The 22,500-nt window shown below is 38.9% G+C and overlaps 1 protein-coding gene across 1 annotated transcript in view; it reads left to right on the forward strand.

Annotated features, from left to right (window-relative positions):
• The window catches only part of GDA (guanine deaminase), a 79,995-nt gene extending 59,431 nt beyond the window's left edge, over positions 1 to 20,564 (forward strand). Inside the window, exons 9-14 of the mRNA XM_007077493.3 lie at positions 252 to 358; positions 1,157 to 1,224; positions 10,951 to 11,097; positions 13,913 to 14,043; positions 15,613 to 15,640; positions 16,527 to 20,564. Of these exons, the coding sequence (XP_007077555.2) occupies positions 252 to 358; positions 1,157 to 1,224; positions 10,951 to 11,097; positions 13,913 to 14,043; positions 15,613 to 15,640; positions 16,527 to 16,597 (552 nt within the window). The 3' untranslated portion in view covers positions 16,598 to 20,564. The remainder of the gene's footprint in view (positions 1 to 251; positions 359 to 1,156; positions 1,225 to 10,950; positions 11,098 to 13,912; positions 14,044 to 15,612; positions 15,641 to 16,526) is intronic.
• The last annotated feature ends 1,936 nt before the right edge of the window (positions 20,565 to 22,500 follow it).

Consider the following 22,500-nt stretch of genomic DNA (forward strand, 5'->3'; position numbering starts at 1 on the left):
TTCCAGATGAAAAAGAGAAAACGGTAAGAGCCACAAAACTTGCTGAGCCTCGTGTGATCCCATGTTCATACGGGCCTCTTTTGAGGGGGTACCCGGTACACAGGGATTTTATCCATACGAGTGATCATAAATGCTCTTGTGGGGACGAGGCCAGCCGCAGCAGCTGCGTGTACCTGTAACGTCTCGCTGTGAGTGAAGACTCACCAAACATTGTTAAGTGGTAAACTCCACGCGGGTACTCTTCTCTCCAGACAGTGATGGCTCACGGCTGCTACCTTTCCGCCGAGGAACTCAAGGTGTTCAGGGAGCGGGGAGCGGCGCTCTCACACTGCCCCAATTCTAAGTACACTACCCCATCGTAAGTAGGCGGTAATCGGTCGGTAGCTGGTGAGCATTTGGGGTGTGAGTTAGCAGCCCAAAGACCTCCGTTTTCTCAATCATGTCTTTAGTGTCCCTCTTCTAGAGGCCTATCTGATTGGGACAGAGGCCCTCGAAAGAGGACACTTTGTGCGGAGTATGCACACGAAGAACACAGCATCTTTTAAAATTTCTGAGTCTGTGCAATGCATCACGTCTGGAATTCATCCTAGACCCTTCTCTCCTAGTTTCTGCGGTTCTCAGCGGCAGCCTGTGAACTGCCAGGCCCCAACACATCAGCCTGCACCCCCTTTTCCGGTGGTATCCCCTTTCTCTGGCCTTGCAAGTCCCGACTCATTCAGGGCAACAAATTATTCCAGATGGAGAGGAGAGATGATGCTTTATAATTTGTACGTCTTCACATAGAAGGACGAGTTGGTTAAAAACAAACCAAAACAAACAAACAAAAAACACTGAAGACCAATAAGACTTTTGCACTAACTGCAAGGTCGAATTGTTTCATTTATTTCTCCTTACAAATGATTCCCCTGCTTTCTCTTCTGCTTCTTGCTGCTTTGTACCCTCCTGAGATTAACCTCAACCCAAGGATTAAAGATCTTTTATGATTGTGTGTTCCTCTGGGACTCAGGTGATCTGATGTGGCTAATGAGTTTGTACCAACGTGAGAGCCGATGTGACAGGAACCAAGTGTAGTGAAATCACCATCAGTACTGTTGGTGTCCTTTCTTTGTTGGAAGCATGTGGGTCTCCTTGTCCTGACTCTCTCCTCTCTCTACAGGCTCAGCAGCGGCTTTCTCAATGTCCTTGAAGTCATGAAACACAAAGTGAAAATAGGGCTCGGTACAGGTCAGTAGTTCGCTATTTGGACCTAAGCAAAGTGGTTGAGTAAGTGCGTAACTTTCTGATGTGACTAATTTTCAGGTAACAGTTCTATGTTAAAAAAAAAAAAAAAGTTTTATGGGATGCCTGGGTGGCTCAGTCAATTAAGCGTCTGATTTCTGCTCAGGTCATGATCTCGAGGTTCGTGAGTTTGAGCCCCACGTGGGGTTCTGTGCTGACAGCTCAGAGCCTGGAGCCTGCTTCTGATTCTGTGTCTCCCTCTCTCCCTGCCCTTCCCCTGCTCACGCTCCATCTCGCTGTCTCAAAAGTAAATAAAATGAACATTAAAAAAATGTATTAAAAAATAGTTTTATTATCTGCTAGTACTGTCTCGAGCTGATAAAATGGTAAGGTTGGAAGCAGTAAGAAGGGGTTTTGATGATACTAATCTCCTGAAGGCCATTATCCTTGCTTCCTGTTCAGAGATTGGGTGATAAAGGGTAAGTCCTTCTAAGGTGTTTTAAAGGGTTTTTGTTGTTTTTTTTTAAAGCTCCTTGATTTTTCTTCCCCTTTTGTTTTGTCCTTCTGGCTAGCTTTTGACGGTTTGGGTTTGTACGGTTTCAGTTTTTAATAACTATGTCATCGCAAATACTGTCTCAACAGAAAATTATTTGACCTTGCCACATAGTAAGCTCAGATTCTATCGAGGCCAGCATTGTGAACTCGGTGGTATGTTGAGAACTTGTTTTGCTTTTAAGCAGTGTTTCACAAAATGAGATTCCACTTCCCGAAGGTAGTCTGTCGTTGGCTGTGTTGAAGGACAGTCCAGGTGTCTGAGGAATTAGAGATGTCTTTTTTTGTTCGCAGCACATTTTAATTGTTTTTCCTGAGTATGTGCAGTGCTTCTCACTTTGGACACATGAGACAGACCGAATGTCTAGGCATATCTGCCGTGAACCTTTTATTACTGTGTGTGAATAAACTAAAAAAAATTTTAAATGGGTGTGGGGCACAAGGATATATTTTCCATTCCTTTTTATTTTTTAATGCTTATTTATTTATTTTTGAGAGAGCATGTGAATGAGCGTGAGTGGGGGAGGGGTAGAGAGAGGAGAAACAGAGGGAGAATCCCAAGCAGGCCCTGCACTGTCAGCACAGAGCCTGAGGCAGGGCTCGATCCCACCAACCTTGAGATCATGACCTGAGCTGAAAAAAGAGTCAGACGCTTAACCGACTGAGCCAACCAGGCACCGCTATTTCAGTTAATTTCATACCAGCAATGTTGGTAAGATATACAATAATACAAAATGAATTATTAATATTTTTAAAGATGTGTGCTATGTTAGATTTTCTCCCCCAATTTTACATGAATCAAAAGAATTAAGATTTTTTTTTATTCTAATTTAAGGCTTCAATCACTGAGACTGTGGCAATACTTGGGTAGAGTCACAGGTGTTAAGGTGGTGATTTTACCTTCACAGAAGAGCTTTAATGAATAAGAAAAACATGGCCAAGAATTTTTGTTACACGCTAGTCAGTTAATGACAAATTTTGTAGACAGCCAAAAATCAGGTAAGTGTTGCTTTCCAATTTTCTAGGATTTTGGTCTCCATGATTTAAATTCGTCATATGACTTCCAGGGGTGCCTGGGGGGTTCAGTTGGTTAAGTGTCCAACTCTTGATCTCCGCTCAGGCCATGATCTCACGGTTCAAGTGTTTGAGCTCCCCCTCGGACTCTGCACTGACAGTGTGGAGCCTGCTTGGGATTCTGTCTCCCTCTCTCTGCCCATACCCTACTTGTGCGTGCACTCTCTCTCTCTCTCTCGTTCTCAAAATAAATAAATAAAAACTTTAAAAAATTCATCACGTGACTTCTAGTTCTTGACTTTGGGTTGTATAGGAATGCATAAAGCCTTTAGGTGAAACTGTCACTTATTAGCTGTAAGACTTTGAGCAGATTACCTTAATTTTCTAAGACTTCATTTCGTAATTACGATAACAACAGTTATAGGTATGTGTACCTTATAAGCTTGTTTTGAAGCTTAAATTAAAAAAAAAATGCATGCGAAGTGCTTAGCACATTCCTGGCACATTGCACCAGTCAACAAAGACTGGTTTAAAGGAAAAATCAATGTTGGTGTATTGACCAAAGATTTGATTAAATATGATATATTCACTTATGCATTTGGAGAATGCTATTGCATTTTACATAGTTTCTGTTAAAATATCCCCTCTACATTCCACCCTTTTCTGAATATGCCCTTTATATAACAACCTGCCTGTCCCCTGGAGGCTCCAGAACATCATTTAACCTCATACTGTAGAGAGACAGCAGGTCCAAAAGTACTTTGTTCACCCTGTCTATCATCAGATAGACATCAGAGACAGATCTGGGCTTGTTCACCTATGAGATAGGAGAAACTCACATGAAGCTTAACAAAAACATTGCAAACCAAGAGAAAGTAGTATTCCAAAGGATGAGAAGATGAGCTTATCTCAGAAAATGACCTACTGCAGGATCCAGAAGAAAGTTTCAGAAAATTGCCGTCATCCTTGGAGTACAAGAAGACGTGGTGCTTTGAAAAGACCACAAGTTGTGATGGAAAGGGAATGTGTTTAAATGAAAGAAGAAAACCGGAGGTGGGGGGAGGGTGGGAAGAATGAGACGCACCAAACAATCGCCTGCGGCTGGAGGGACAGTAAGTTTTACAACCACTTTGGAAAACTGGCAAACTGGCAGTTGCTTATAAAGTTAAATATGCATCTGCATATGACCTGGTAATTCCATTTTGGGGTATTTACCCTAGAGAAATGAACATGTGTGTTTATGGAAAGAGGAGTACACGGACGTGTATACCAGCTGTGTTTATAACAGCCCCACACTGGAAACAATCCAGACACCTGCCGACAGGAGAATGGATAAGCCAACTGAAGCATATTCCTACAATGGAGTGCTACTCAGCATTCAGGAAAGAATGACCCACCGATGTATGCAAAACAAGGGTCAATCTAAAAACTATTTTGTTAAATGAGAAAAGCCAGACACAGAAGAGCACACACTGCATGTCCCCATATGCATGAAACCTAGGGACCAGTAGAGCTTACCTGGTGTTGATAAAAATCAGAAAGCGGTTGCCAAGGGTTGGGGCCGGAGGCAGAAATTGACTGGAAAGGGTGGCGAGAGAGCTTGCCGGAGCAATGGAAATGTTTAATATCTTGTTTTTCTGAAAGGTACTTCAATGGCCATGTACAGTCGTCAGCATTCATCGAACTGGACACCTGCCTTCTGTGCATTTTATGATATCTTAATTATACTTCAGTTTAAAAATAGCAAATAAACTAACCATGTAGGGAAGCTATGCGAAGTAGAACTATTGTTGCAGAAAATTAAATCAGTGATGTCAAGAACAAAGTTGACCAAAGATCAAAGGGGGTGTTTGAGGATGATCCACGCGGAACGCAGGACAGCATTGCACCAGCACAGGGGAGTCTCCTGGCCCAGGATCCAGAACAAAGATAATAGAAGTTTTGAAGGCTAAATCTTTTCCTTAAGCTTAAGAAAAAACTGTGTATCATATTCAAAGAACTTACCCTGTTCCAGGCTAAATCATAACTGAACACATTGTGGCAAAATATTGGAGTTGCAAAGAAAAAGGAAACAAAAAAGTCTTAAAACAGTGAGGCAGGGAAAAAAAGTCAGTTATCACTAAAACAATTAAAAACCAGTTTGGCATGAAAAATACCAAGAGAAAGAAAGAGTTTGGAGCCAAATAGTTGTTACTCAAGAATATTATATTGGACGAGATTCTCCTGTGAAGGCAACAGAATTCTCAGATGTACAAAGTTTTGGAAAATATTCTCCCCATGAACGCTTTGGAAAAACTACTTGAAAATCTACAGCATTAAATGAGTTATGAGGCTAAATAAAGGGCCAGGATCAAGGAAGTGATATTATAATAGGATATCAGTGAAGGCTAAGTCAGTTAAAACAGAAATAAGATTTAAAAAATTGTAAAAGAGTTTAAAAAACGAAAGCAAAAATAAAAAATGTATCTTAATAGAATGTGCACAGTGTGAAAAGTAATATCTTATAAAAAAGTTATCAGGCTGTGAACCTTAAACTGCTCTAAAAAATAAAGTCAGTAAACAATGGCAACAAATATAAACATTAAAAAAATTAAAATGGCAAATCAGTAAATCAAGAAGAGTCTCCGTCTGGTTGGGAAGAGGTTCCTGGGACCTGAATATTTTACTTTTGATACAGAGTGCCAGGTCCTTGAGGTTTGGTATTATATATCCCTTATGTCATTTGAACATCTTTAATCTTTCATCACAAACTTTGAAAGCGGTACATTCTCTGCAAGAAAAAACTTTCCAAATACTAAAATTTCTTCTATTTTCTGATTTTGTTAACAGAAACCAAGAAATTGTGGTTTCTGTGTAAGGTTAACAGAATGATGTATTTTGCAAATGGGAACAAAATTCTAAGTATATAAAATTTCTCATCTCAGAATAAAGGGACATAGTAAAAAAAAACCAAAAAACCAGTAATCTGAAGGGAAAAAAATATGGAACAAGGTTTACGTCAACAAGACCTACGACTTCATTAAAACAAACAACATACATGGAACCAGGGTCCTACTTACTTTCTTTTTTTTAAATTGTTTATTTTTGAGAGAGAGAGAGTGTGGGGGGTGGCAGAGAGAGAGAGAGAGAGAGAGAGAGAGAGAGAGACACGCTCAGAATGTGAAGCAGGCTCCAGGCTCTGAGCTGTCAGCACAGAGCCCAACGTGATGCTTGAACTAGTGAACCCCGAGATCATGACCTGAGCTGAAGTCGGAGGCTTAACCGACTGAGCCACCTGGGCGCCCCCCAGGGTTCCACCTCCTAATGACAATCTCCTGACTTTCTATCTTACTTGTTCCATTACTCCCAAAGCAATAGTTCTTTGATCAACTTGTAAACGCCAAGCCACTGATTCCGTGCTTTCTCAAATCCATTTTCCGCTCCTAATTTACCCAGCTTAGATGCCAGAATACACTGCTATAATCATTTCCTTGGAAACTCTCGTGTCCTTTTCATTTTCTTTGTACTCACTTAGCAAAACGTGAACCTCCTTGGTTCTCCCAACAATTCCCCTTCTCAGCGTCTGCAGCTGAGCATCTGGAAGTTGCTGGGAAAAAAATTCTCCGGTGGGGTTTCATTTTAAATTTTGCTTTCAAATTCCAAATGGCCCTCAGCACTACCCAAACAGACAATCACGTTGCTCTAAATATGCATGCATCCCCGTATTCCAAGACGGCCTTTTCTTATTTGTTTGCCCTAAACTTTCTACTCCAACTCTTACCCTCCTGACTTCTTTACCCTCCTCTCATGTCATTGAGAAAATAGAAACAATCGGAAATCCTTCCCTCCTCTTCCTCACACCAAATGTCCCCACGTGCACACTTTCCTGCGTCTGAGTTTTCTCTTCTTCCTCTCGCTGCAGCCAAACAAACACACCCTGAGTGAGGTGTATTCTGTAGTCTACATCGTACTCATCCAGCCCACGACTCTAATATCTGCCGAGTCCACCCCCTTTCCCCAAATCAGCCATGGCCACCTGAGGTTGCCATGGTTTCTTGCCTAAACTCCTGCACTAGCTTCCTAATTGGTCTCCCATTCATCCCGGGCCCTTCTAATTCAGTCTTCTCTTTTCAAAAGAATTACAGTGAAAATCAGACCATTTTACCTCCTCCTGCTTACACCCTTCAGTGGGGTTTTGAATAGGGAAACCTCATGCCAAGGCACACAAAGCTCTGTCTGCATGGTTTGACACCCATCCACCTCCCAGCCTTGTCTCTCACTTCTCCCCGTTCCCTACACTCTACGAAGTCACACTCCCTTCTACCAAAAGAACTTGTGCATTCTGTTCCTCTGCCTGGAATGCCCTTTATGTCACTCTTTATATGGCTGAGTTCTCACTCCTGTCCTAGTTTAAATATCATTGCCTTAAAGAGGTCTTTTCTTGACCGTCTTGGCTAAATGGGTTTTCCCTGTCCATTTTCTTTATTACTAGCTGAATGTTATCTATACTTAATATTTGTTTGTTCATGTGTCTCTTTTCCTTCTCCTTCACCAGGTAGTTGGCTCATGTGGAGCCCATAACTTTTACTTATGAGTGCTTAAATAGATCAAGCACAGAGAAGGTGCTCAGTAAATGACGGTCAATAAATGAATGAATGAAACAAAATGCACACGCACATATCTAATCATGTGCTTTTACCTTCCCATTGCCCTTTGGCTCAAGTTTTTACTCTTGTATGGTTTCTTCAGTGTCTTCTTGTAAATGATGTCCTTCGTGTTGACTGGCAAATGATAGCGTTGTTCCTTATTGTGATGGTAGAGGGACTTGGGGGTTTGGGAATCCATTTTCTGCAAAAATGCATTCTTTTTGCCCCCTCCAGTTCCCCCATGTAGTTTCCATCCTTTAGTCCTTATTTCTTTGCACTTATGCTATTTAATTGGATTTTCTCAGCAACTGTTAAGGTAGGTCATGTTATTTTAATTTTCTGAGAAAACTGAGGTTCATAAGGTACCGACCAAAGGTCTATAAAACAATAAAGCCTCAGATCCACAGTTTAAAACCAGGTCAGTAAAATGTAAAGCTCATTCTTTCTCTCTCCACCCCGTCACGCTGCCTCTTGTGATATGATAAATTAGGGATTTTACTTTCATTAAATGTGTTGCGGGGAGGTGTTGGGGGGCAGGGGGAAACCATTGAGCTCACTGGGTATCTTAGGGATCAGGAAGTTAGTTACTCTGGACAGAAATTCCCAGAAGAAAAGCTTGACTTTTACACAAATAGTCCAGACTAAACACCAGGGTCCATTCATTCTTTCTTCGGCACAGTATGGTTCCTATTGGTACTTTACTAACATAACAACTGAAGAATATAGGATCCTCAGCAACATAATAAGACAGCTCTCAAAATTTTCTCAGTGAATTGCATAGCATTGTTTTCTAATCTGCCCTTATTCTTTCTATATTGTTAGTTTTTATTAGATATTGAAGAAAATACTACTTTCTGTCATCTTTCATAAAACCTGTTTTTTTTAACTGCATTAGTCAAATCTTCCATGTTAATACCATCCTAATGGCGTGGCTTTTGTTTTTGTTCCTTTCAGTCTTTGTCCACATACAGTTGACCCTTAAACAATGTGGGGGTTGGGGATGCTGACCCCATGCATAGTCGAAAATCCGTGCATAGTTTGACTCTCCCAAAACCTAACTGTTAATAGCCTACTGTTGACTGGAAGCCTTACCCAAAACATAAACAGTCAGTTGGCACATATTTTGTATGTTATATGCATTATATACCGTATTCTTATACTAAAGTAAGCTAGAGAATAGAAAATGTTACTAAGAAAATCATAAGGAAGAGAAAATGTATTTACGATACTGTACTCTATTTAAAAAATCTACATATCACGTGTTGTTCAAAGGTCAGCTGCATTTTGAAATATATATTCAGTCTTTACATGTTTCCATACCTTATGGTGATAGCATTTTTATTCTGCATTTACACTTAACGTTTGCTTGGTTCTAGCAATAAAAAGTAAGCGGACAATGTTTTTCAAAGTTAAAAGTATGTTATTTCTGAATCTTATCTGAAATTTTTCTAGTTTGAAGCTATGGTAAAATGAAGATTTAATGGATTGTTACTAAAATGGACAAATAACTTTTCTTAAATTTAAGGTTTTAATTCCAGTTAGTTAACAGTGTTATATTCGTTTCAGGTGTGCAATAGAATAATTCAACACTCCCATACATCACCCCGTGCTCATCATGACAAGTATATTCCTTAATCCCCATCACCTATTTAACCCATGCCTTCACCCCTCTCCCCTCTAACAGCCATCTGTTTGTTCTGTATAATTAAGAGTCTGTTTCTTGGTTTGTCTCTCTTTTTCTTATTTTTTTCACTTTGCTTGTTTTGTTTCTTAAATTCTACATATAAGTGAAATCGTATGGTATTTGTCTTTCTCTGACTGACTTATTTCGCTTAGCATAATACTGTTTAGCTCCATCCATGTTGTTGCATGTGGCAAGATTTCATTATTTTTTATGGCTGAATAATATTCCTGTGTAATATGCCTGTGTAATATATATATATATATATATATATATATATATATATATATATATGTGTGTGTGTGTGTGTGTGTATATACATATACATTTATATATATATATATATATATATATATATATATATACACACACACACACACATATATATACACACATATATATCATATCTTCTTCATTAAAATGAACTAATAACTTAGGTAGATGTAATAAAACTTGCCAAAGAAGTGGATGATCTTCTGGTAGTATTCATCTGCTAAAAGAAGAAAATTCTTAAAAAAAATTCTATACATGTTATCTAAGGACATAGAAGACAGTTGCACATAGAAGTGAACTGCAGACTAGAGATTATTACTTAATAGGCTATTACTTTCCACTTTTGAAGTATATGTAGACACTGAGAATTAAGTTTGTCTACCTGGAAACGCAGAAGGAACCCTTAAAATATAAAAGGTATTTTATTAGTTATAGATGTACTTTTCCTTTAATAAAACATGCTTATTTATTTACTTGGCATTTATTTACGCAAATGCATTTCATAACTTCTACATTTGTTCTTGTCAAACGTAGTATTTCAACTTAATTATGGTTAGAGACTTTATTTAAATCACTAAAAATCACATTCCTCATCTGATGATGATGCCAACCAACATGTAAAGCTGTTTACATCAGCACTGTTCATTTATTACACTAATTTTCCAGAATGTCTAAGTTCATTTTAAAAGCTATCCCTGAAAAATTATCATAAAGAGGTAGCTTTTTAATGCCCAAAGTTCTCATCTGGATTAGAATAGACTTAGGATGAGATTTTAGGGCATAAGAGCGTGACTTTGTTTTAAATCTCATGTTACCCAAATTACCTTCATAACTATGCAGGCATATTTCTGTGAGGCTTCAGGGAATATTCAGAGATAAGAGTTTCTTCCCTTAACTTTATTAACCATTTGGGCATTGTACTGGGTTGAATTGTGCGTTTCTGCCCCCCCTTAAAAAGATGTCTACTGGAACATGTAAATGTGACCTTGTTTGGAAAAAGGTTTTTGCAGATGTAATTAAGGTAAGGATCCCAAGATGAAGTCATTCTGAGTTAAGGTGGGCCCCAAATCCAATGATGAATGTTCTCATAAGAGAAAATGAGCACCATGTAAAGACAGAGGGAAGTTGGCCATTTGAAGGCAGAGGCACATATTGTAGCTATATTGCCATAAGCCATGGAACGGCAGGAGACACCAGAAACTGAAGCAGCAAAGAGAGATTCTTCCCTAGAACCTTTGTAGGGATCGTGGCCCCGCCGACAGTTCGAATGAAGACTTCTGCCCTCCAAAACTCTGAGAGAATACACCTCTGCTACTTTAAGCCACCACATTTGTGGTAATTTGTTGTGGCAACCCTAAGAAAGGAATACAGGTATCCATTTGATGCTAATTGCAGGTTTTCAATTATTTTAAATGTTACTGTATACCTATTCTGTGTTTAGAGAAGATCTTTTCTTTGAAGTATATTACAGACTGAATATCAGTCACTAAAACCAACAACGCAACCTCACATACCTCGTACTCCATATAGCTCATATTCCATTTATCTCATGAAGTGACTGCTTTGGCTTTATTTTGTCTACCGTAGATGTGGCCGGTGGTTATTCATCTTCCATGCTTGATGCAATCAGAAGAGCAGTGATGGTTTCCAATATACTTTTAATTAATAAGATAAATGAGAAAAGCCTCAGCCTCAAAGAGGCCTTCAGACTAGCTACTCTTGGAGGCAGTCAAGGTAATGACCATTTTCTTTCTTTCTTGAACAGTATACAACCATGCCGATCTGTGTCCTTGCAAGCAACGTGAAGGCACAGGAGGGTCGCATCAGCAGGCATCCCATACTCACGACTGTTGTATCTCATAGGACATATCCCAAATTTAGCGACTTAAGGTTCAGATATGTGGCGGAGATGTCATTTCTTCAGCAAGCCCCCTGTCTTTGACAGAAGACATGCTTGACACACAATTATATTAATTTTGCTTTGCTGGATATTTGCAATGGTCACATGTGAGTTCTTTAAAATAATCAGTTTTTTTTCCCAGAGTCAAGTAACATGCTCTCTGTTGGCCTGAGTGATGATAACAATAATAGTAAAAATAATAGCCAAGAGCTACTGAAGTCTCACCAGATGACAGGCAGTATGCAGCATGCTTTACGTATGTTGTTCCTCAATCCTGATAACCACTGCTACGAATTCCACCTTACCAGTGAGATACCTGAATGAGGCACACACAACCATCAAGGTACAGAGCGCCATGGTTTGAATCCAGATCGTCTGATGCCAGAGCGCAGGTTCTTACCCTTGCACTGTGATACCTTCCTCTATAAATCTTAGAAATGCAGGATGATAGTAGCTGAGAGTATCCTGGGAAGAGAACTTCCTGGCTCTTCTTTGAATGTTTGGGGCTATGATGAACGCCATAAAGAACATTGAAAAAAACAAAAAACAAGTAGAGGTCATGCTCTTGGCATTTTCCTAATGATTTCGTTTTCTAAAGTTCCAAGTTTTAAATCGCCCATTTTTAAAAACAAGTGTGACACTCCCCACCCCCACCCCCAGTCCGTTTGTGCATCTGAGTTTGAGTAGCTGGCCTACCATCTTATTTTTGGGGTGCGAATGGATTGTACTTAAATGGTGCTTTTTTTATTCTAGACTCTCTGTGAGGTGCTTCATCAGGATCCTGTATGTGATCAAGCTGGTATGGGGTGCTTACCAAATCCTTTTCTGTCTTGGCTGTATAGCTTTTAAATCTATTTTCTGGGCCACTGATCTTCCTGTGATGAAATTTCTTCTCCTTAGCTTGTGCCTCTATGACACTATGAGGGAAATGAGATGAACAGTTCCCTGTTTAAACTGTGGCATCTTCCCAGCTTGCCACAGCCTTTACATTCACTCTCAAGATCAGGATGTGCATAAATCACCCTCACAGAGACATTTGCTCTAAGGCTGCAAAACTGCATTTCCTGAAACGTATCTGAATTGCTTACCAGCCCTGCTGGGCCTCTCTGCAATAATCTGAATTTAGACCAACTTACAAATTTACGAAAGCAATTGTGTCTTTTTTGGTTAGTTCATGCCTGACTTTCCAGCTTCTAATGATTAGCTCAGTTAGTTTATATATACCATTACACTGACAAATGAAGCCGGTTCTCTGGCCTATTAAACACACAACTATTTTATGTTGCATACGGTCATTAAAAACTCATATTTGTTATCCTTCTTTGTCAAAGGCAAAAAGAAGTAGATTGTAATCGGTAAAGGAGGAGAGAATTTCTGCTGATTTTCTATTACATTTGGTCCTTCCCCACATAATTAGTAGAAGTCACCTAACTGCCTTTAACCTTTTCTAATTCTTTTTACACCCCTGTCTTCCTAAAAGAATTCTTTAGCTACACACTCTTTTTCTTTTCTGAGAATAAAGGAATTGCCCTTTAAATAATCTTTTAAGAACAAGTAGGATTTCTAAATCAGTGCTTAGACAATTGCCAAAAGACTACTGGATATCCATATGTAGAAATATAATGTACCAGATATTGTCTGACAGAGATACGTAATCCAGTATTTTCACATTGGACTCTATCCTGCCTGGGACAGAATACAACCAACACATGTAAAAATTCAAATAAATAATGCTGCCCTCCAGTTGGCCTTCCTTTTATGCATGCTTCCATTTGGCACCTCAGTGCACACTTAAATTACAGCCTTTAAGGAGCTTTAGACTTAATACCTTTATTGACTAGGAAAGCCAACCACTCCCATCTTCTGAAACTAAATCATAAGTGACAGATGTTCTTCCTTGACATCCAATATTCATGGAACATGAATTCTAGCTTTGAGATGGATCAAGTCAATAGATGTTATTGACCCATGCCTATTTTAGAAAACCATTCTTCCCTGGCAACCAGAAAGCCCTTGAGGGTACAGAGAAATCAGTCTGCTTTCAAAAGTGTTGGGACTCTTGAGTTATGGGGATCTATTTACTTTCAGAAGCGAATTTTCTCCAGTCACAGGATGTAAACCGAGGAACTTATGATGGATATGCCTGCATTCGCAAATATGTAGAAGGATACTTATTTTTTTATTGACTCGAGATTCATTTCACTGCCATGAAAATAGATCCAGTCAGCTGTTTCATGGAACAAAAAGGGCAAGGAAAAGAGCTGGAATGTGAGGGGAGAAGGAGAGGGAAGAAGAAGAAAGATATTATGTCAATTGTCATGTTTGTTTGAGGGATGAATGGAAATCATAGACCAGCTGGACTGTGAAATGCACTGACAGAGCTGAGATAGACCGACACCATCCGAATCATAGATTGTGGTGATGAGGGGAACTGTCTTGATTCTTAGATTTTGCTTTCTCTGTCCTTATTCTGCTTTCTGTATGTCAAAGTTTTAGGACCGCTTGGAATGAGAGAGCTTTTCTGCTTCACACTAAGATACTAACTTTTTCTAGTGATATGTTGGCAGATTCTGTCCTTGCAAACTGGGACATTTTCACCACCTGATGGCTCCAAAGACTGACTGTTTATTAATTTATTCCAACCTGTAGCCCTGGGGCTGGAAAAAGAGATTGGAAACTTTGAAGTGGGCAAGGAATTTGATGCCCTCCTGATCAACCCCAAAGCGTCTGACTCTCCCATTGACTTGTTTTCTGGGGATTTTTTTGGTGATCCGTCGGAAGTAAGTAAAATAAATTTCATCAGAAGGCATAGATTTCATGAAGTAGTCACAATATCTTCCCTATAGAAAAAAAGATAGAAACTGAAACTTTTCATGGAATGCAGGAGGATCTTAAAAGGGACACTAGATCCTTTTCAACTGTTTATCATTTGCCAATGCAATGTGAATAATGGTACTGACAGAAATCTGTATCTTGAAGATATTTGTATATTTGAATGTATTTGACTACAAGAAGCCACAATATACCTATTCCTTATTGATCACTTGCTATGTGCTAGGTAGTATGGGATTAAGTACTTCCATGCATCCTTTTTGATTAACCATTAGAATGACTCTTAATGACACGCAAATGCTATTAATATCTCTCGTTGCTCACATGGGCAGTGAGGCCTAATGGAAGTTAAGTGATTTACCTAAGGACTCCTGGCTAGTAATTAGTAGTTAGTAGATACAGTTTGGATTCCAGCCCAGGACTTTCTGACTTCCAGAGTCTGGCCTCTTGACCACAATGCTACCTTGATTTTCTTAACTTTATAATAAAATGAGTTTTATTACCTTGTTCCTCTTATTTTAAAATATTTTTTCTATGTCTAAACTGGTTCTTCCTAACAACTCTTTATAAAACTGAGTTTTTCTAGAAAGTAATTAACTATTACTGATGTGATGAGGGCTGGGAGCGAATGATCAGGAAAGAATTCTTGAGATGTTTTGGTGCAAAAAGATGTTTTTATTTAAGCACGGAGGAGACAGGACCCTTGGGCAGGAAGAGCTGCTCTGGAATTGTGAGGAACAATTGATTTTGTACTTTTAAGTGGTGGTGATGGGCAAGGGTGGTAAAGACAAAGGAAGTTTCTAGAAGGTATTTTCATATGCTAAAGAAGACTCATAGGATCCTGGAAGTCGTGGCTATTGTCAAGAAAGGTTGCATTTTACCTCTAGCAAAGTGTTAACATCAAAGCAGTTTTGAGTTCCTTGAAGAATGTCCTACTCTGCCTGTCTCAAGTATTTGTCAATGGGCTGAAAGTTCTAGGGAAATTTAACTTTGTCTACATTTCTTTTGCATTTGTTCTCCTCATCACTACTACTTATAAATCGATACACTGGTGAGAGTAAACAGGACATTATATATAACTTGTCAAGGTTTTTAGAAGAAAGATGCCAGATTGCTTGAAGGTGGTACCATTTGTTATTTTTATATTACTTATTCTTTTATTCCTTCATTAAAGTAAATTTGTGGGAATAGGGCTGAGTCCCATTCACCCACTTTTCTTATACACCTCTTAAAATATTTGAATTATTTTATTAAATTAATTTCTTTAATTTATGTAACACTTTTCTCTGAAGATTTCAATATCACATGCCAAGAACTTTACATAATGGATAAACATTTGTTAATAGCCAGGATTATTTTTTAAGCAAAAGACCATTTCTTTTTCACTAATAGAGTAGATTTTGCCATTGAGAAATACATTTCTATGTCTGTGCTTTGCCAACCCCTATTGGCTATGAATTTACTTTCCTAAATGCACAGAATTTTTTTTCTTATTATTATTCTATTTTGTATTTTAGGCTGTTATCCAGAAGTTCCTCTATGTAGGTAGGTGGATATATGTCTCTGTGGGAAATAAAATCTTTGCTTGTCTCTTTCTTGGGTATGGCTCCCTATATTTGTGGCACCACAGGCTAAACCCTATGCGTGACCATTTTATTTGGTTTATTATTTTATTTTAACATTTCTCAGCATCAAGCCCATTTAGGGCACACTATTTAAAGGCACTATTTGAAATGCACATGGCTCTCTTCGAGATAAACCCAAAGCTGAGGAATGGCAGGCAGGCCCAGGGGAGGGGCCATCCTGTCTCTTCCTCCTACATTCGCTCTGTCCCCGCCCCCCACCCAAGGCTACCCTACCATGTCGTATTTGTGATGTTTGTGGTGGAGTCTCACTGCGTGTGGTTTTTTGTGTTTTGTTTTGTTTTGTTTTAATGTACTCACATTCCATTCCGTTCACTGAGAGAGAGAAATAAAGAGTACCGAAGGCTCTACCCTGCCTCCACTTGGTCCACTGAGCTCTGAGTCCTGCATAAACCTGAGATGGGAGAGACGCAGGTGCTATTTCTTGAGCTCACTTCCTGCAGGCCTTCCACCTCACCACCCAGAGTATGATTCTGAGGTGTAAAGATAGTATTTCCTTTACAGTTGGTGCTGGAAATGCAAACCACTCCAGCTGAAAGGGAGCGGACCCAACTTTCTGTGATTTCTGCCTTAGATGCAGAATTCCAACCCTAATCCTCAAATTCGAGGCAACATCTTCCCTTGGCCATGTCCCCTTGTCCAGATAAGAAACAATCTGAGAGAAAAAAAGCACCTTTGTGCGTTTTCTCTCATAGAAGTGGTATTTGTTTCTAAAACCCGCCCGGTGGCAATTAGAATACTCCAGACATAAAAGCCCTTGATGAATGATTCTTTCATTTTTCTTTCAGGAGATGACCGAAATATTGAAGAAGTTTACGTGGGCGGAAAGCAGGTGGTACCCTTTTCAAGCTCAGTGTAAGACCCTTGGCCTCTACCAGCTCTCGGATCATGTGGTTCTGCGTCTCCCTTGTGCCCGGGCGGAGTTAGAAAGTCAAAAAATAGTATCTTGTTCTTGGGATGACTATCTCTTTCTGTGTCTAGTTACAGTATTCACTTGACAAATCATTTGAAGGAAGTTGCGTTAATTCTCAACTCTGTTTGGGAGGATTCAAAATTTCTCCCTTTGAGCTGTTCGGATTTACTTTAAGCTCAAACATAAGGGAATGTTCTTCCTGATGGTGTTCTTATTATGAGATTTAAGTGAAATCACTCCATATTTGGAAATGTGGAGAGAAAAGATACTCCTATAAGGCTAGATACTTTGAGCTAATAAATGTGAAAATCAGAAATGGAGAATGAAACAGTGGATATATTTTTATGAGGGAGAAAAAGTTAGACTATGAGCAAACATTGGAAAATCAATTCAGATTATGTTTGAAAATTAAATGCTGAGCATATTAATTTCAGAAGAGAACTTGTTGAATTTTAAAATGTGTTTCTAGATTGACCTTGTGTTCTGGAAATTTGCACTTAATGGAATTTGCATTTCAGAGATGTTATTGTTGTGCTTTGCCTTCTTTGGGCATGAAATGTCAGAAACTGGATGCCACATGCTTTCTTAATACAGTTCTGTGCTTCAAAGTGTTCGACAGAGGTTGGGTATTAAAGATTTAAAGTCTCTTAGGAATATTATTCATATAACTACATGGCATAAATAGTGATATTTTTGTGTACTTCAGAATCACCTTAAAGTATAACTCTGTGATGCTATTATTGCTTCCGTGTTATTAGAAGAGAAACACATTCCATACTCCACACTGTTGTGTAGACTGGTCTTCCTAAACTGGGGTAAGTGCTGGATGTCAAGGATCCGTCAGTACTAAAAGGAAGGGTTCCATTGCAATGACGTATTCTCTCCAAGAGTAATGCCACAGTTGCTGAAAATTTCATACTCGGATATCAATCTGTTAGAACTTTGAAATGAAGGACAAATTCAACTAAAAATATTGTTACAAATCTTTAAATCCTGCTTATCGAAAGTACTCTGTGTTTCAATTTTATCCTATTGACTTTTTACTTCAAATAATTTTCAGGACATCAGAAATTTTAGGATAATGAAAACTATGTAGATGTCCCACCTGATAGTTATATTAATAGGACTTAATCTGTACTAGACATCTAGGAACATGAAACAAAGCAAAAAGTATTGTTATGCCTCCCAACTCTTACAGTGTGCTTTCCCATACCCTATAATTAAAAACAAATTGACTTTATGATAAACCCTTAAGAAGTATTGATGTGAATGTCACTTAAATACTACATTTTCCCGTTTAATTCCAAATACTATAAACCAATGTGGAAAAGGAATAGATTTTCTTAATATATCATAACACTCATGCCTCGAGCTTAAGTGTGACTCTTTATTATTTACTTTAGAGAGAGAACTTCATGTAATATCATATAGCTAACTCCATATTTACCGAACTAAGACCAAATTCCTCTTGTACTATACTTTGTTCTCACATAGTTATGCTAAATCAGCATTAATTTGATTTGCCTACTTTTTGTTTTTTGTTTTTGTTTTCCCGGTGGAAACACTTTTATAATTGATTTTGTATACACAACACCTACTGATCTTATTTTTATTCTTTTTAAGAACTTTTCTTGAGTACCGTCGACTCACAATTTGATCTTATTTTAAAACAACAACAACAACGACAGAGTTTGTGTTGTGGGATATAAAGTAACTCAGTAAATTCAGTTTCCAGTGTCAATCTCTGTATTTCCAGAATTCCTAATTCCCGAGCTGTGTCAACAAGGCCCCGCCAGTTTTCTCCCCATTTCTCTGTAGTGTTGACTGAGTGTTTCCTGCTCTGCCTCCTAGTCCCTGCCAAAGGAACATGATTACCTGGTGTCTAACCCACAGGAGCGGGCTTAAGAATTTGGAGGAGACACGCAAAATCCACTAATAGGCAGCGGCTATCCCCAGCGTTTGCAAGATCCTACACTTGTACCTTCCTTAAAGATGTACATTTTGACGTTGACCATCAGTTTTCATTTAGACTAAGGATTCATACACGGTGTATATAAGTAAGCGCAGCATCAGCGACAAGTAGAATGGATCTATACCACCGATTTGTCGAACATTAAATGTAGCCCAGTAGGATGTTAAGACCCTACTCTCTTTTCTAGTAAAAATAGAATGTGTTGACATGTTTACATGTAGTTTGATCTCCCTGCATCGCTTACAACTTACGTGTTTGGTTTCTCCAAGTGCCGTGTTCCGAACGTCGCATATGCTTTTCGCAGCGCTACAGGCATCGGCCATACATGTGGCCAAATGCTCTACACTTTGAAACCTTGGCTTTGCCTCGTGCGGCTTAACTTTCTGAATTGTGGACAGGCGGTATTTCATCCCAACACGGTTTGTCACTTTATGTTTGAATATTTTGCTCTCTGACAGGAAAGAAAGAATTAATTGAGACTTCTTATCAGCCCCCCCACCTCACCCGGCACTGCTTGCCTCGGGTTTTGTGGTACTTTTAGTGACATACACATTAGCAGGTAAAAACTGATTCAATAGTGGTGACTAGCACACATTTCAAAGGTACTTTTTACAACAGAACACAAAAGCAGGCCGAGCAGCTAAGGTGCACTGAATTTCCAAAAGGGAATGAAACATGGGACTAGGGCCCGAGAGGTTGTCCTCATAATCATAACCTGAGACTGAGACCCTGCTCCCTTCATAAGCTCCTTCTCTGATTTAATTGTCAAGGGCTCTAGAATCCAAGAGAGTATCTTGAACTAGCTCCATTCATGGCAGGAGGAGATCTTTCTGAGTTATTATTGTGAAAATTGAACCCCACTGAATCTCTTTTTCACTTCCGTGAGAATTCTGCATGGTGCAGGGAGGAAAGTAGTTGGAAACACTCCTGTTACGCTCAGCTGATTTTGAACTGTGCCCTTGAAATCCCTGTTGGCAACTAAAGCTGAGATGTCAGAGAGGAAACATAATGGATGTGAGATCCAGCAATGTATTTTGAATCTTCACTCCCTTCCAGACTCTTCCTATTTTTAATCTTTTCACCTCAGAACTAGACATATGGAAGGCTTTCAAGGCAAGCTGGAAGGCACGTTGGATCAGTTCTACCTTGTGCGATACCTAAAAGATCTCCAGAAGTGGAGGCTTGTGTAGTAAGTAGCCTCCAGGACATCTTTTCATTTTTGTCCATTTTTTTAAAGTTGATGATGCTTCTGGACACATTCACATGTCTGAAAGGAGTGTTCGGAATTTTTAAAAGTTAGACGAAGAATTGTGTCATGGCAACGTCTTGAAATAATTTTCAGATTACATGGATTGTTATGAATTTTAGAAGAGATATTTGCAACTTCAGGTCTACCTAGCCCCTTTAGGTATGATTTTGGACCCCAACCCTTTTCAGTGTGTCTAAAGGAAAAGTGTGGAAACAAGTGCAAAGATGAAGGAAGGGACACTGTTGGCAAGCCCTAGCATTGGTCCCCATGTATGTTTTCACACCCGTCCTTTCCCTCCCACAGCCCCAAAGGCGAGAGATTGAGAGCTGAGGGGTTAGTTTATAAATCTGATCCGAATTTACTGAAATGCAAAAGTTGAACAGGCCAGTGATGGACGTCAGTATAAATTCCAAGATGGCTTTCAGAGTCCACGGGGTTCAAGTGACTCGAGTCACTGATATTACATGGCATTGACTTACCTGTCCACTTCCTACTCAAGAGCCTGTCAGAAAGCATTCTCTATCGAAAACCACCTTCCATGGTTGTTAAGCTCCTGATTGCTGCTTTTAAGAATATATATGTGTGTATTCATGGGGACATTTTTACTCAATATTTGTGTGATTTGCTTACTGTTCATGTGCTGAGTGAACTCCTTTGTGCTTCAGACAAAAATAAATGAGATTTTGTGTTTACATTTTTTTGTTGTTGTGAGTTCTATCATTCTGACAGAAGGGAGATTAATCTTACAATGCTCTCCTCCTTTTAACGTGAAGTTTTAAAAACAGAATATTTAGCTGTGGACCAACATGTATCATGACATTTTATGACAGATAATGTACATAACTTTAAAAAATTAAGCTATAATGTCAGCCCTTCAGAATCAGATTGTGATCGCTTTTGATTTCTGCACAGTTAAATTTCCTATTTTCCAAAGTCACAACCCAGAGTCAGAAATGCACTTGAGCAGCAAGAATTAGTTCATACCTCACATACGTGCATGTGGATTTAAAACAAAACTCTCACAAAATAATACTCTCCGTAACTGATGCCCTTGGGCTATTTTCTGCACTATTACTCTGTTCCATCCTTTTGTGTTCTGTTCTATGATATTTTCTTCTAAGTTTTTTTTATGCTGATAGTGATTTCGCAGGTTGGTTTCTTGGTCCTGGTGGGCTGGCAGCTGCAGCGTGGAAGCGGAATTTCTAGTGTCTTTTGAGCTGTTTAAGTCTCCATGACTCCATTCTGTGATTGGGGCCTGACCTAAGTACCTGCCTTAGAGTAGTGAGGATTAAATAGAATAATACATGGCCAGCTCCCAGGAGAGCATCTGAGACCAAGTGAGGGCTCACCATGTGGTAGTTATTATTTTTAAAATGAATACAGACTGAACAGAAATAAAAATAATTTGAACTGTATTTTTATCAGTTTATTTTTTAGAATCTAAATCAAGTGATGTTAAGGATCTCTCTGCGCATAAAAATATTCTGTAAGGATTAAATCTGATTTCTCCCCCCCCCGGCGCTATGATGTTCATTTTTTCTTTATAACACGAAACATAAGAAAGTGGTAGAAGATTTGGTCTTTAAATTCACCCTCAATTTTCTGAGCAAGCCACGAAGCATCTTTTCTTCCTCCTGAAGAACAACTTAGTGAAAATACCCAGAAGAGAATTCTCAGGCGCGTAAGCTAGCGATAACGTGTGCCTAATTTGCAACCGTGGGCACAGAGTTCTGTAATAGTTAATTAACAGACATGTGCAAATTATTGCATGGTACTAAATTAGGGATTTCAATAAAATAAGGTTTAGGTATAAAAATACTTGCTAGTAGCAAAATCGAACCTGTGGCAGGGTGTTTGAAGACTCCATGGGGAGGTCACTCAGTTAAAGGAACAGGACCCGTAAGTATTAACCAACGGGAACAGGTTTTGAGTTTTGGGGTTTTTTAATCTTGTTTTAAAATGGGATAAGAGGAAAAAATTTAAATGAAATGGAAAAAGGGAGTTAGTCTCTGTTCTTTAAAGTGATAGAACATTATTTTAAAGTGTAATTATTTTTTTTTTAAGAATTCAGACTCATCTGCTTTTACCATCAAGCCCGCCTACACCATCATTGTAAAATGACATTAACTTTGCTATACTTCTTGGGTTTTTCATGCTTCTGTATGAGTTGAGTCTATATTTTGAGGTGGGAAGAGAGAAAGATCGCTAAAAAAAGTATTCTCCATGGGAAAGACTTTAGTGGGAAATCTTTCAGTGGTAACTCAGAAAAAAATAAATCGTTTTTTAAAAAAGATTTTATTTTTAAGTGACCTCTACACCCAATGTGGAGCTCTAACTTACAACCCCGAGATCAAGAATCACATGCTCTACTGAGTTGGCTGGGTGCCCCCCAAATAAAACATTCTTTTGCCTATACATAAAAAGTGATCAAAGAAAATATGAACAGATGAAATGGAGTTTCACAGGCCACTTGAGCCCTCCTCAGTCGCCTGGACTGTGCCCACCCCTATAGGGAATTAAGCAAACTTCATTCTGCATCTGTAGAGAGCTCAAAGTCATAGCCGTAAAATCCAACATACAAGAAGTAAAGTCCCTAGAAATATTATCATTCAGTCTGATAACAAAAGG

This window comes from Panthera tigris, chromosome D4 (genome assembly GCF_018350195.1).
Source record: "Panthera tigris isolate Pti1 chromosome D4, P.tigris_Pti1_mat1.1, whole genome shotgun sequence".
Classification (NCBI taxonomy): domain Eukaryota; kingdom Metazoa; phylum Chordata; class Mammalia; order Carnivora; family Felidae; genus Panthera; species Panthera tigris.